General features: G+C 37.5%; 1 protein-coding gene across 3 annotated transcripts in view; it reads right to left on the bottom strand.

Annotated features, from left to right (window-relative positions):
• Positions 1-12,948, bottom strand: part of LOC144969632 (uncharacterized) — a 16,574-nt gene extending 3,626 nt beyond the window's left edge. Inside the window, exons 1-2 of one of the 3 annotated variants that reach the window (XM_078908772.1) lie at positions 12,529-12,948; positions 988-1,666 (exon numbers count right to left, since the gene is read on the bottom strand). In XM_078908772.1, the coding sequence (XP_078764898.1) occupies positions 988-1,167 (180 nt within the window). In that variant the 5' untranslated portion in view covers positions 1,168-1,666; positions 12,529-12,948. Of the gene's footprint in view, position 1; positions 132-987; positions 1,667-12,528 lie in introns of those variants that run through there. The other 2 variants (XM_078908773.1, XM_078908774.1) reach the window with 2 other exon arrangements.
• Between the last annotated feature and the right edge of the window lie 407 nt (positions 12,949-13,355).

Here is a 13,355-nt window from a genome sequence, read left to right as displayed (position 1 = left end):
CCTTATGGACGTGAAAATGTCCACAAAGAAAGAAAAAGCGGACGTGCATCTTTGTAACAGATCATTCAACTTTTGATGTATATAGAAAAATCCCGCGAAAACAGAAAGTTCAGCATGTCGTCTCTAACCGAACATTTTTCATAAATTTCAAGAACTGTTTTGTATGAATTGGTTGCCAAAAGATATTGCTATAGCAATGTGCTTCCACACCTGTTTCCCCATTTACTAAGAGACGACAAATAATCCGAACGACACGGAAGTGATGCATCGTTCCTTCGGCACCACCATATTGAAAGAGGTAAATTTCTTGAGCATTATTTTGTCCATGGAGATGAGACGTGGAAAACATAACAATGTTACACTCCTGAGCTACCACAGCCGACGATGAAATGGATCATTCAGACTCACCACCAACATTATAGTCAAAGACATGTGTGCACTGGATTTTGGGATTGTAAGGGGAATCTGTTAGTAGACTTTATACCTCGAGGCATGACAATAAGTGTTGAAATTTACTGAGGAACTTTTAAATAATTGAAGCAAGGAATTTAAAATAGGAGACGCGAGATGGTTAGTTCTGGCTCCCTTTGCTTCTTGACAACGCTAGATCCCATATAAATAACCTGAATGCATCTTGGCCACTCCCCTCTCCTGAATTAACCCAAATGATTTTCATCTTTTCATGCATCTCAAACGAATTTTGGAGGCAAACGCTTCAACTCTAATGACAAACTACAAGAAGCAAAGCTTATTTGGTCCTAATCATTGGTGGCAACCTGCTGCTGGTGTTGCGGTATGAGATATGTCTCACTATTGAAAGTAAGTACATTGAGAAATAACCAGGGGTTAGTCACTGTAAATACATGGGAACGTTAAGAATAAAATGATTATTTCCTGTGAAAAACTAAAATAACTATTATTAAACGGCTGACTTGATATTTCTAGCGATTTAATGACTCAAACTATATTCTGTAAGCGTCAACAAACCTGTGAGTATAGAATATTCATGGGTTTCGTCCGTCTAATCCGTGAGTGTTTCTGTATGTAGGGGTTGTGGTTGGCTGGCGTAGACACTGGACAACGATAGTTTTCTGCTGGGGTGGTCAAACGGAGACTGGAATCATACGTCATCGAGTGATGAGGGCGATCCAAGGATGCTGACGTCATGGTGATGCTGGTGTCTTTTATTTTTTTTTTGCGGGTGTGAATGTAGGAGATAAAGGTTCTGTTTTATAATGAGGAAGTTTTATATCTGCGTCGTTTTTGTTTGTGTTTTAGTTGCTATGGCGACGATGGGGATGAAATTACAATATTTATTTGGCAATATTGTTGTTGACCGACTTGATCTTCTACTTACATTGTGGCCTAAGTTTATCCATTGATGTTGATGAGTCTCTTTGTTGTCCTTTCACTGAATTGACTTACCCCTTCTAATCAGCACAGTGATTGATTCCGGAGGTTAAGTTGTCGTTCTTTATAATAATCATATTTTAAAACATCTTTTGTATGAATTTGTTGTTGATGTTTAAAAATATCAATTTTGAATCCACTGTAGAAACTTCCTGGTGCCCACATTCCAACATCATACGAAAATAAATAGTTTAACCTGATAAGATTAAAGATGTCCAAAGTTCCTTATGGGATATTTAACGACTTCCATCTGAACCTGAAATAATGGAAAACAAGAGAATATAACATTCATTTTCCTTATGGCAAAACATATCTTAACAAAAAGAACAATAATGATCTTACTTTGGGATTCTGTAGAACACACTATCAACTAAACTATGAGCTCCAAGCGCGTTACAGTGTTCCAAAGATAACAGCAAAAGTTAACATTTAGGACCAGACATATGTGACGCCAATAAGGCGCTACTCTATTTTTTTCAACAGAGCCATCACTTTTAATGGTCAGGAACTTTTTTTTAACACCTGGTTATGATGAGAAAATATTAGTAAAGAGCCTTTGTCAAGGGATTATTTTGCGTCACTCTCATCGAAACTCGGACCAAGGACCTCTATGTCATAAGCCAAACGTCCTAAACTACAAAGCCGCACAAAGGACATTCTCTTCTTATATCGTTTTAAGTTCGGTTTGTGTTTTTTGTTTGTTTTTAAGGGTTTTACGTCTCTTGTAACACATTAAGGTTATATCAGCGCCAGTACAATGGAATAAAATGCGATAATAAAAAGTTCTAGAATTACAATTAAAGCACCAAAGAAAAGGACGGCAGAGGGGAATTGGTTCGAGTAGGGGAAAAGTTGAGATTCCAAATGCACACTATCAGTATAGGTACTTAGTCTGAGATCACCTAAAAGTCTTATCCAGACACGAGCAGGTCCCCACTAAGAGGAATACAATACACTCAAATGTTTACAATTCATATATAATTTGTAAATAAAACATAATAAAGTGCATAACAGAGAGATGATTCACAAGACAAAAAAATTCATATCCCAAAACTCAATACATTCGACTGTTTTTCCCTCCCAGCTAGAGTTCCGGCCAGGGCCAGGACAAAACCAAGTAATCTCATCCCAAGACAAAGGCAGAAAGCATGTTGGAAAACGTAATATAGGGGGAAAGAAGAGACAGTAAGTGCCTCCCTGCCCACTATGGGAGGTCAGGAAGGGAACCCCACCTAAAACTTCGGTTTCATTGTGCACGACAGTGTCAATCCTTATGTGTGGTTGTGATCTACGAGCACAAAATATTTACAGGTCTGAGAACAGAACGCAATGATGGGCTTGATTTAACAATTTTGTAATGGACAATACTTTCTGTTGTATTGAGAGTGTTTAACTTGTGGGTTAACAGACCTGCTTGGACGTTCATGATGGAGACTGAAAGACTCTTAAAAAGTTTACGACCAAAAAAAGAAAAAGACTTTAAATGCCAATGTGACTTACCTCCCTTATTACATAGCGATAATGACCTTTTATTGATGTCACTTATAAAGTAAATGGAAAAGGAGAGAGAGAGACCATTCAATCTCTCTACAACGAATAATATTGTACAATTCAATTCAAATCTTGAAAGGTGTGTGTGTGTGTGTGTGTGTGTGTATGTGTTTTTTGTGTGTGTGTATGCTCCAGAAATTTGTAATTTAAGCGCTTAGAGTCTAATGTCTCGGAGTTACAGCGCTATACAAATTTTCAGTATTATTCAACATTATCATCAATAATGCGCCTTTCTATTCATGAAGTCAATATAAAATTTGGAAATCTCATCAGGCTTATATTCTGACAAGGACCTGACAATCAACCGTCGTAAATTTTGTGTGGTCAGATATACATAGGCACAAAAAAAAAAAAAAAACAAAAAACAAAACAAAACAAAAAAACAAAAAAAAACAAAAACAAAAACACATCTACAATATTATCTTTCTAAACTCACAAAAAATCCAAGCGATTGGTATCTTTCATAGGATACATTTTGAAAGAGTGTCTTTATTCGTGCACAAGTGAAGATCATAAATTACTCTTAAGATCATGATATCTATCTAGTTGTGGTTCTAAAATGGTGGCAGTGCATTAAACTTCTTTGACATACCGACACGGACTTATTAGCAGGTCTGATAACCGAACGCTATTATGGGCTTGATTTAACATTTTTGTAATGGAGAATGTTTTGCGTTGGTATCAGAGTAACGTCCATTTATTTGCAGATCTCATAACCAAATTTCCAATGGGCTCATTGTTGTAATGGAAATATCAAAAAAATAATAAATGACGCAGAATATTGTCCATGACAACAATGTTAAACTAGGCCCATAAGTGGGTTCGGATGTCAGGCCTGTATATTACATTCCAAGTCGTATGAGAGTATTTTCATAACAACAATGAGCCCACAGTAATTTGAGTTATCGATTCTGCAAAAATGTACCCGTCAATCACACTCCTTTTGTTTTGGGAAAACCTCGATTTTACCATTTCACGATAGCAAAATTATTATCACGCATCCCTATCATTCTTTGTAAAAAAAATACGTTGCAGTTTAGGAAATATTTTTCTTTCGGACTCATTCGGTTTCACGAAAATTAGATTTTGATGCGTAATGATATCCTGACAAAAATGATAATCCATAGGGTAAAAAAAAAAATCATCAAATTCGATTCGCCCGTTGTAGTATCAAAATAAATTTTGATGAGAAATAACATAGGTGATGTATTGCATGGAGAGAGATAGAGATATATAGATAGGTAGATAGAGAGAGAGAGAGAGAAAGAGAGAGAGAGAGAGAGAGAGAGAGAGAGAGAGAGAGAGAGAGAGAGAGAGAAGACAAGACAATTTTATTAATTATTTTTAAAGCACCATGAAATTTTGCAAAACCCCAAGTTTCACCAAGGTGTTTGAATCTATTAACTAAAAGTATACCGATTTCGGATAAAGTACGTTGGTAGAATCTCGTGGCTAGTGCATGGTGTACGTAGTTTTTAAAAATATATTCATCAATTCAATTCAAAGTTTTAATTTTAGGAAATTGCTAATATAACTCATACATGGATATAACATTTCCAATCAACAACTCGAAGTGAGTAAAATCAATAATATAGCAAAACAAATAATAATAATAATAATAATGATGATAATAATAATAATAAATAATAATAATAATAATAATAATAATAATAATAATAATAATAATAATAATAATAGTGATGATGATGATGATGATGATGATGATGATGATGATGATGATGATGATAATAATATAAGAGAGAGTAAAATAAAAACAGATTCTTGAACTCCTATCCTGCATTTAATATTTCAAACTCATTTCAAAACCCAAGCTCCCATATTGGGAATTTGCTGGAAATCTTAAATGTAGCAGTTTAAGAATCCTATATAAATTTACTTTACCATTATTTATCTCTGATGCTTGGATGTTTAATTATCCACATTGCACTTCTTCGTATATTGCACTTCTGCGTGTATATGTATATATATATATATATATATATATATATATATATATATATACTGTATATATATATATAAATATATATATATATATATATATATATATATATATATATATATATATATATATATATATACTGTATATATATCTACAGTATATATATATATATATATATATATATATATATATATATATATATATATATATATATATACAGGGGGAGCTGCAAGGTCTGGGCCGGACGTCCCGCTTGCTGAAAGGAAATTGATGTGCATTTCGAACCCAACACCTCTCATTTCCAGGTGCATTGATTGCCGCGTAATCCTGTCTGGCAGAGATTATTGCATATGGCCTCTCATGCATTATTGTGTCCATAACAGCACCTTCCCGTGGTGTTCCCCGTTTCTACTGAGTTTGTTATGGGCGCGACCGAGTCCCCGGCGATATAACCGGGCTAGGGAGTAGGTGGGACCCCTTCCTCTTAAGGTGCAGGAGACAGAACCCACCGATGAGTGGTACACGCTCTGCTCCTCACCCACCCACCTCACACTCATTCTGTAGTGTGGTGTCCTCTGTATGTCCTTACTTTTCTTAATCTACCCCTATAGCTCATACTTGTTTCCTAGTGCTGTAACTTTAACACTTCTATACTCCCTCTTTGGTCGGCCTGTGGCCCATGTCTTCTGCATGACTATCTGTGATTGATTGTAATCATGTATCCTTCTTAAAAAATTGAGATTTTTAGGGGAAAGGGCTGGTATCCCTTTGTTTAAGGCCCACAGAATCTCTCATCGACACAAATGACCCAGGACGTGACGATCCTCTGTTTATGAAATATGGCCCTTTAAGCAGAAAGAATAACTGAAATTGATAACTGCAAGCCAGGAAACAGTAGGTGGCGGGGAATGGGCGACCGTCAATCATGAAAGAGACTGTGGGAAAGACAAAATGAAGGCTACTTGACTAAATCCTATAAAAAAAATAATTAATTATATGAGGAACATGCATCTGCAGCTCAACTCCTGATGTTATGCAGCTGACAAGGAATACAGGTTAGGGTGGGAAGACAGACCAGAGACTCCCCAGCATGTCATGACAAACAAAAGGAAAGCATACGAGCTCGGACGTCGCCTCGAAAAAGGTCCGCGCCAGTGAGTACCCAGGCTGATCTGCGCGAAAAGTCAGCTACTGGGACAAATAAATTCCACAAACATTTGAATATTTTACAAATTAACATTTGTGGAATCAGGAATAAAAAGACAGAGCTAAAGAAATTATTAAATGAAAAGGAAGTTCACATTGCTTTACTTCAGGAAACCCTGTATAAAAACAGCGATCCATATATTGCTGGTTATACATACTATACCTGCAAATGTGACGACTGCCGTGGTGTTATTACTTATATAAGAAATGACATCACGGGAGATGTTACTTCTAAACCATCACAGAACTCAACCGATGTACAGAAAGTCACCTTATGGCACCTAAATAAGAAATTTACCATTTACAAGATTTACAACCCTCCACGGTGTACTATAAACCTAACAGATCTAAACAGTTCCCAATACAACAACACAATAATTGCTGGTGACTTCAATGGCCACTCTCCACTATGGGGATACAAAAATTTAAACAACAGAGGAAAAGAACTAGAAAAGCTTTGCAATACAACCAACCTCACCATTTACAAAATGCAGACTCAGTCCCCACCCTTCTTCACAGAGCTCATATGTCCATGAGTCATCCCGATCTAACCATCATCTCCTCTGACCTTCTGAATTCTTGTCACATTAAAGTCCTGGATGAAATAGGCAGTGACCATAAACCAATTTTAACACAAATGACAGTTCAAACAGAGAAGAAAACATTTGAGCAGAAATCCAAATGGAATTTCAAGAAAGCAAACTGGGATGTTTTCACATTCAGAAAAGTGAGTGGAGCAGGCACTTATGTTGGTAACAACAAGATATGAAGTGAATAGAAAAGTGCCAGAAGACAATAGAGAATAAAAATTTTTTCGCGGCGGTGGTGGGGTTTGAACCTGCGACCTTATTGGTACGACAACTCCGCCTGGCAGGTGAGAGCGTGGCTCTACCGTGTGAGCTATCCACGAACACAAAAATATTCGTTTCAAACTCAAAGTCATTACTAGATCCCTCTCTCACCCACTTCTTGAGACCACCGATTCGTTCGTACACCACCATCGCGAATAATTTTGACCAGCAGTTAAGCTTAATAGCCAATATTCTCAACACAAACATATAACATAGAAACGATTGAGACATTGAGTATGCTCCGGTGTATGGGGTGAATTTTAATTCAGAAAAGCGAGTGGAGCAGGCACTTATGTTGGTAACAACAAGATATGAAGTGAATAGAAAAGTGCCAGAAGACAATAGAGAATAAAATTTTTTTTTTTTTCGCGGCGGTGGTGGGGTTTGAACCTGCGACCTTATTGGTACGACAACTCCGCCTGGCAGGTGAGAGCGTGGCTCTACCGTGTGAGCTATCCACGAACACAAAAATATTCGTTTCAAACTCAAAGTCATTACTAGATCCCTCTCTCACCCACTTCTTGAGACCACCGATTCGTTCGTACACCACCATCGCGAATAATTTTGACCAGCAGTTAAGCTTAATAGCCAATATTCTCAACACAAACATATAACATAGAAACGATTGAGACATTGAGTATGCTCCGGTGTATGGGGTGAATTTTTAATTCAGAAAAGTGAGTGGAGCAGGCACTTATGTTGGTAACAACAAGATATGAAGTGAATAGAAAAGTGCCAGAAGACAATAGAGAATAAAAATTTTTTCGCGGCGGTGGTGGAGTTTGAACCTGCGACCTTATTGGTACGACAACTCCGCCTGGCAGGTGAGAGCGTGGCTCTACCGTGTGAGCTATCCACGAACACAAAAATATTCGTTTCAAACTCAAAGTCATTACTAGATCCATCTCTCACCCACTTCTTGAGACCACCGATTCGTTCGTACACCACCATCGCGAATAATTTTGACCAGCAGTTAAGCTTAATAAAAGCTTAATGGCTATTAAGCTTAACTGCTGGTCAAAATTATTCGCGATGGTGGTGTACGAACGAATCGGTGGTCTCAAGAAGTGGGTGAGAGAGGGATCTAGTAATGACTTTGAGTTTGAAACGAATATTTTTGTGTTCGTGGATAGCTCACACGGTAGAGCCACGCTCTCACCTGCCAGGCGGAGTTGTCGTACCAATAAGGTCGCAGGTTCAAACCCCACCACCGCCGCGAAAAATTTTTATTCTCTATTGTCTTCTGGCACTTTTCTATTCACTTCATATCTTGTTGTTACCAACATAAGTGCCTGCTCCACTCACTTTTCTGAATTAAAAATTCACCCCATACACCGGAGCATACTCAATGTCTCAATCGTTTCTATGTTATATGTTTGTGTTGAGAATATTGGCTATTAAGCTTAACTGCTGGTCAAAATTATTCGCGATGGTGGTGTACGAACGAATCGGTGGTCTCAAGAAGTGGGTGAGAGAGGGATCTAGTAATGACTTTGAGTTTGAAACGAATATTTTTGTGTTCGTGGATAGCTCACACGGTAGAGCCACGCTCTCACCTGCCAGGCGGAGTTGTCGTACCAATAAGGTCGCAGGTTCAAACCCCACCACCGCCGCGAAAAAATTTTTATTCTGGCACTTTTCTATTCACTTCATATCTTGATGTTTTCACAGCAACATTAGATAACCAGCTTCCAAAAATTACAGATACATCAAGTGTAGAACATTTAAACAAAGCCCTCACCAAAGCCATTCTTGCAGCTGCAAAAGCAGGAATTCCAAGAGGTAGTCGACAGAATTACAAACCCTTCTGGAGCAAAGAAATTGAAAAAGCAGTAAATGCAAGAAAGGAAACAAGGAAAAACTTAGAGGAAAGCAAAACCATGAAAAACAAGATTGAGTACAATAAAGCATCGGCAATTGTTAAAAGAACTATTAACAACGCTAAAAGAAAGAAATGGGCAGACACATGCGCTAATATTGACCTCAATCAAAATGGGAAAAAAGCATGGGCCTTACTTAATAATCTTAACAATGAAACCCCGAAAACCAACCCAAAGCCCATGAAAACTACAGAAGGAACAATCGTAGATGACCAAAAAAAAAGCCATGATCTTCAACAAACATTTTGCTTCAGTAAACAAGGCATCAAAAAGAAGTGAAAAGGACAAAAAATTGATTAAAGACCTTAAACATCAAGAAAAGGCCCCAAAAGCTATCTCATACCTGTTCAAAGAGGGCTTTACCATGTCAGAACTTCACAGAGCTATGAAAAAACTCAAGTTAAGGAAATCCCCTGGACCAGATAAGATACACAATGAAATGCTCTTGCATCTTAGCGTGAGAGGTAAACAGATGCTTCTCAAACTTATAAATCTAACATGGGAGACAGGAATAGTACCAAGGGGATGGAAAAATGCTATTATAATTCCAATCTTAAAGAAAGATAAACCACCCGACGAAACGAAAAGTTACCGACCAATATCTCTCACCTCATGTGTTGGAAAGATCGCTGAGAGAATGGTAAATAACCGATTATACTGGTGGCTGGAGACATGTGGCCTACTAAATAAATATCAGGCAGGCTTTAGGATAGGGCAAAGAACAGAAGATCAATTGTTTAGATTAAGTCAAAAAATAATTGATGGCTTTCAAGATGGAAAACATACAGTCGCGGTTTTTGTTGATCTCCAACAAGCCTATGACAAAGTATGGAGGAAAGGGTTGTTATCAAAAATGATGGACTACGGAATTGATGGAAATCTCTACTTCTGGATTAAACAATTTCTCAGTAACAGAACAATCCAAACAAAAATTAATAACGGACTGTCAAACAGAGAAGTATTAGAGGAAGGTCTCCCACAAGGATCCTGCCTCAGCTGTACTGTCTTTCTTATTTTTATAAATGATCTACCAGAAGTATTACAGACAGAAAAGGCCCTATATGCTGACGATTTAGTTATGTGGTATACTACGAAGCACCTACCAATAGCCTCCAATAGAATAAATGAAGATTTAGAAAGCTTAAACACCTTCTGTGATAAATGGAAATTAAAAGTTAATTGCAATAAAACAGTCTACTCTATATTTACTAAGAGCCATCCTGTTTCCAAGAAAGAAATAACACTCTCCATCCAAGGCCATCGACTCGCGAAAGAAGAAAACCCCACATATTTGGGCATACAGTTAGACAGACAACTATCTCTGAACAAACACACTCAGAATGTAAAAATCAAAGCCACAAAGAGACTCCAGTTACTAAAACGACTAGCCAGTACTAATTGGGGAGCAGACAAAAACTCGCTTCGACAACTCTATTTAGGCTATGTGCGTTCCGTCATGGACTACAATTTAGCCCTCCAAAATGTAGGTAGTAAAAACACACACAAAACCTTGGACAGAGTACAAAACCAAGCCCTTCGCTTCATCTCCGGTGCCCTGAGATCGACACCCACAGCAGCATGTGAAATACATACTAATGTGGAACCACTTGGACTTCGCAGAGAATCAATCAGCAGTGCTTGAAATGGTTGAAAGATACAAACGAAAAGAGGAAAACCATCCAAACAGAATTCTGGCAGAGAAATGGAAACCAAGAACAAGATTAAAACAAAAATCCCTGCTACACATTGCTAACAACTTGAATGAAAGACACAGACTCCCAGAAAACAGAGAAAAATCTATTTTAATCAGTCAAAAACCTCCATACGCCGAACTAAAACTTCCAAAAATAAAGACTAACCTCGTAGAAGAAACAACAAGAAATAAAAACAAATCAGATATACAAACATTAGCAATGAAGACAATACAAGAATACCCAGACAACTGGATACATGTTTACACAGATGGATCTGCCCACAAAGGAACTAAAAATGCTGGGTATGGGTTTGTAGTAGAATACCCAGATAAAACCTGTGATAAAATCCACAATTCTTGCGGAAGCTCCTGCTCAAACTACGAGGCAGAGGCAGTTGCAATAGAAGCTTCACTGCGACACCTCTCTTCTGTTTTCCAGCTAAACCCTTCAAAACTTCAAAACACTGTCATCTTCACAGACTCCAAATCGGTTCTCCAAGCTCTCGATTTAGATAAACTCTCCTCAACGTTCAATAGTTTAAGATCTCAACTAGATGAATTCCTTACAACACACAGAGTAGACTTATCTCTCCAGTGGATACCGGGACATTCAAATATACCATTAAATGACAATGCAGACTGACTAGCCAGACTCGGATCAACACTTTTACAACCATCAATTCCAGTTTCCTTAGACACAGCGAAACAAATAATCAAAACAAATAAGAGAGAAGAATGGATGAACAGTTGGGCAATGAGCACCACGGGTAGATGTATGTTTTCCCATATGACCACTCCTGTAAAGACTGATTGCCTAAATAAGCTCAGAAGACACCAGCAAAGCATCATCTTTCAACTAAGAACACAACACATACCGCTCAACAACCATTTAAGCAAAATTACAAAAGACACATCCCCTTCCTGCCCCCTATGTCAACACCCCAATGAAACAGTAACACACCACTTGCTTGAATGTCAACCTCTTGAAGACCTGAGATGCACATTCCTCCCACCAAATCCAAGCATCAGTAACACACTTTATAGTCATCTGGAACAACTACAAAAGACATCTAACTTCTACGTCATGGCACAAGACCGAAGGGCTAGAGCTCAGGTGGTCGCTGGTTCGGATAAGAAAGTAAGTATATATACAGTATTTATATAGCACTTATTCGTATATTACTTGTCTTCAAGGAGAGCTTCAAAAATACGATAAATCAACATCTGACGCCTTTTTTGCTTTTTGCATATTTTAATCTAGTCCCTTCGATTAAAAAGACAAATATTAATATCGATGGTCCGCGGATCAAATCTCTGAAGTCCCGTTTTTCACGATCGGCGGATGAAAACTCTGAAGTCAACACACGAACTTTGCGCACCATGTTTTGTTTAATTTTGACGGATCAGACCTCTGTAGATGTAAAATAAAACAATGTGCGCAAAGTTCGTGTATTGACTTCAGATCGGAGTTCTGATCCGTCCAAGATTAAATAAAACATGGTGCGTAAAGTTCGTATGTAGACTTCAGAGTTTTGATCCACCGATCGTAAAAATCGGTACTTCAGAGGTTTGATCCGCCGACCATCGATATAACCCTTAGAGACCCGCCGAACGCCATTATGGGCTTATTTTATCGTTACTGGGCAGTGATTGAATGGTACTAGTGTTTTAGTTTCCTAATAATTTACAGCAATCAGTTTCTATCTAAAATACAAAAAAAAAATCATACATAAATGATAAATTCGATTATTCATCCTAATTTATAGGTATTAGTGAAAGGATTAGATTCATTATACAAATACTTTTTGCCCGAGATGTTCCACATTAATTAATATCACTTACGCTCACCGAGCGCACACATTTATGTCCACTGTCTTATTGCTATGTCAAAAGGTATCTATCAATATAAAAGAAATAATGATTCAAGTATAATTTCCACTACATAGTTATATATTGTTTATACTTGCAGGTACTTACATTGTGACAATGACAGCTAGAACATTGCTGGTGAAAAAACCCCCACAAAAATCCCCCAACAAATAGCACGATTTATATATTATAAAATATTGTATGTTATCTTTGAAAATGGTTGGAAGATTCGGTGATTGTCAATTAGAAATAATCCAAATCATTGTTGAGTATCGATTGAGGACTCAGAAATCCTTTGCTATACCGATAAGGAATATTGCATATCTGAACAATTTATTAATATCAGTTTGTATAAAATCTTATATCCACCAATAACAAGACGCAGTAAGATGTCCTAAGGCAATTGTCACATGTTCTAAAATCCTATGGCAAAGACTTGAAGTATCGAATTTAAGTTTGGAAATTTGACAATAGAAAATTTGAACCGTGATTTTTCAAGTGGTATGACAAACCCAGACCGCTACAATAACACACACCAAATCGATCGGATTGTGTTATATCCTAATCAATGTTTTCTTTACAACATAATCAATCCAATAACACAGGCAAGGGCAATTATGTAGTATGTATCACAACAGCAATGAAGCATATCTATTGATCTATCTACCAACCGTGGTGGCAAGGGAAGTTTGGATCAGCGATTAACGATCAGATTAAAGCCAACAGCCTTGACTGCAAACCTCCCGTTCCAAATCGTAAACAGTGGACTGGCAGATCAAGGGACTGTAATCTGTAACACTTGTAGATTAATTACACTGTGGTTATCGGTCCTAGTTCTCAGGTCATTGGTGCTTTATCGGTTAGCTCTCTGTTTTCGGTGTCTTGTATGAATTTATACACAACGGTTGATATTGAATTTACCATTAATTATTTGT

The sequence above is a fragment of the Berghia stephanieae genome, chromosome 3, assembly GCF_034508935.2.
Source record: "Berghia stephanieae isolate SIO BIC M18660-M18661 chromosome 3, UCSD_Bste_1.3, whole genome shotgun sequence".
NCBI lineage: Eukaryota > Metazoa > Mollusca > Gastropoda > Nudibranchia > Aeolidiidae > Berghia > Berghia stephanieae.
This window is presented reverse-complemented; position numbering and strand designations above follow the sequence as displayed.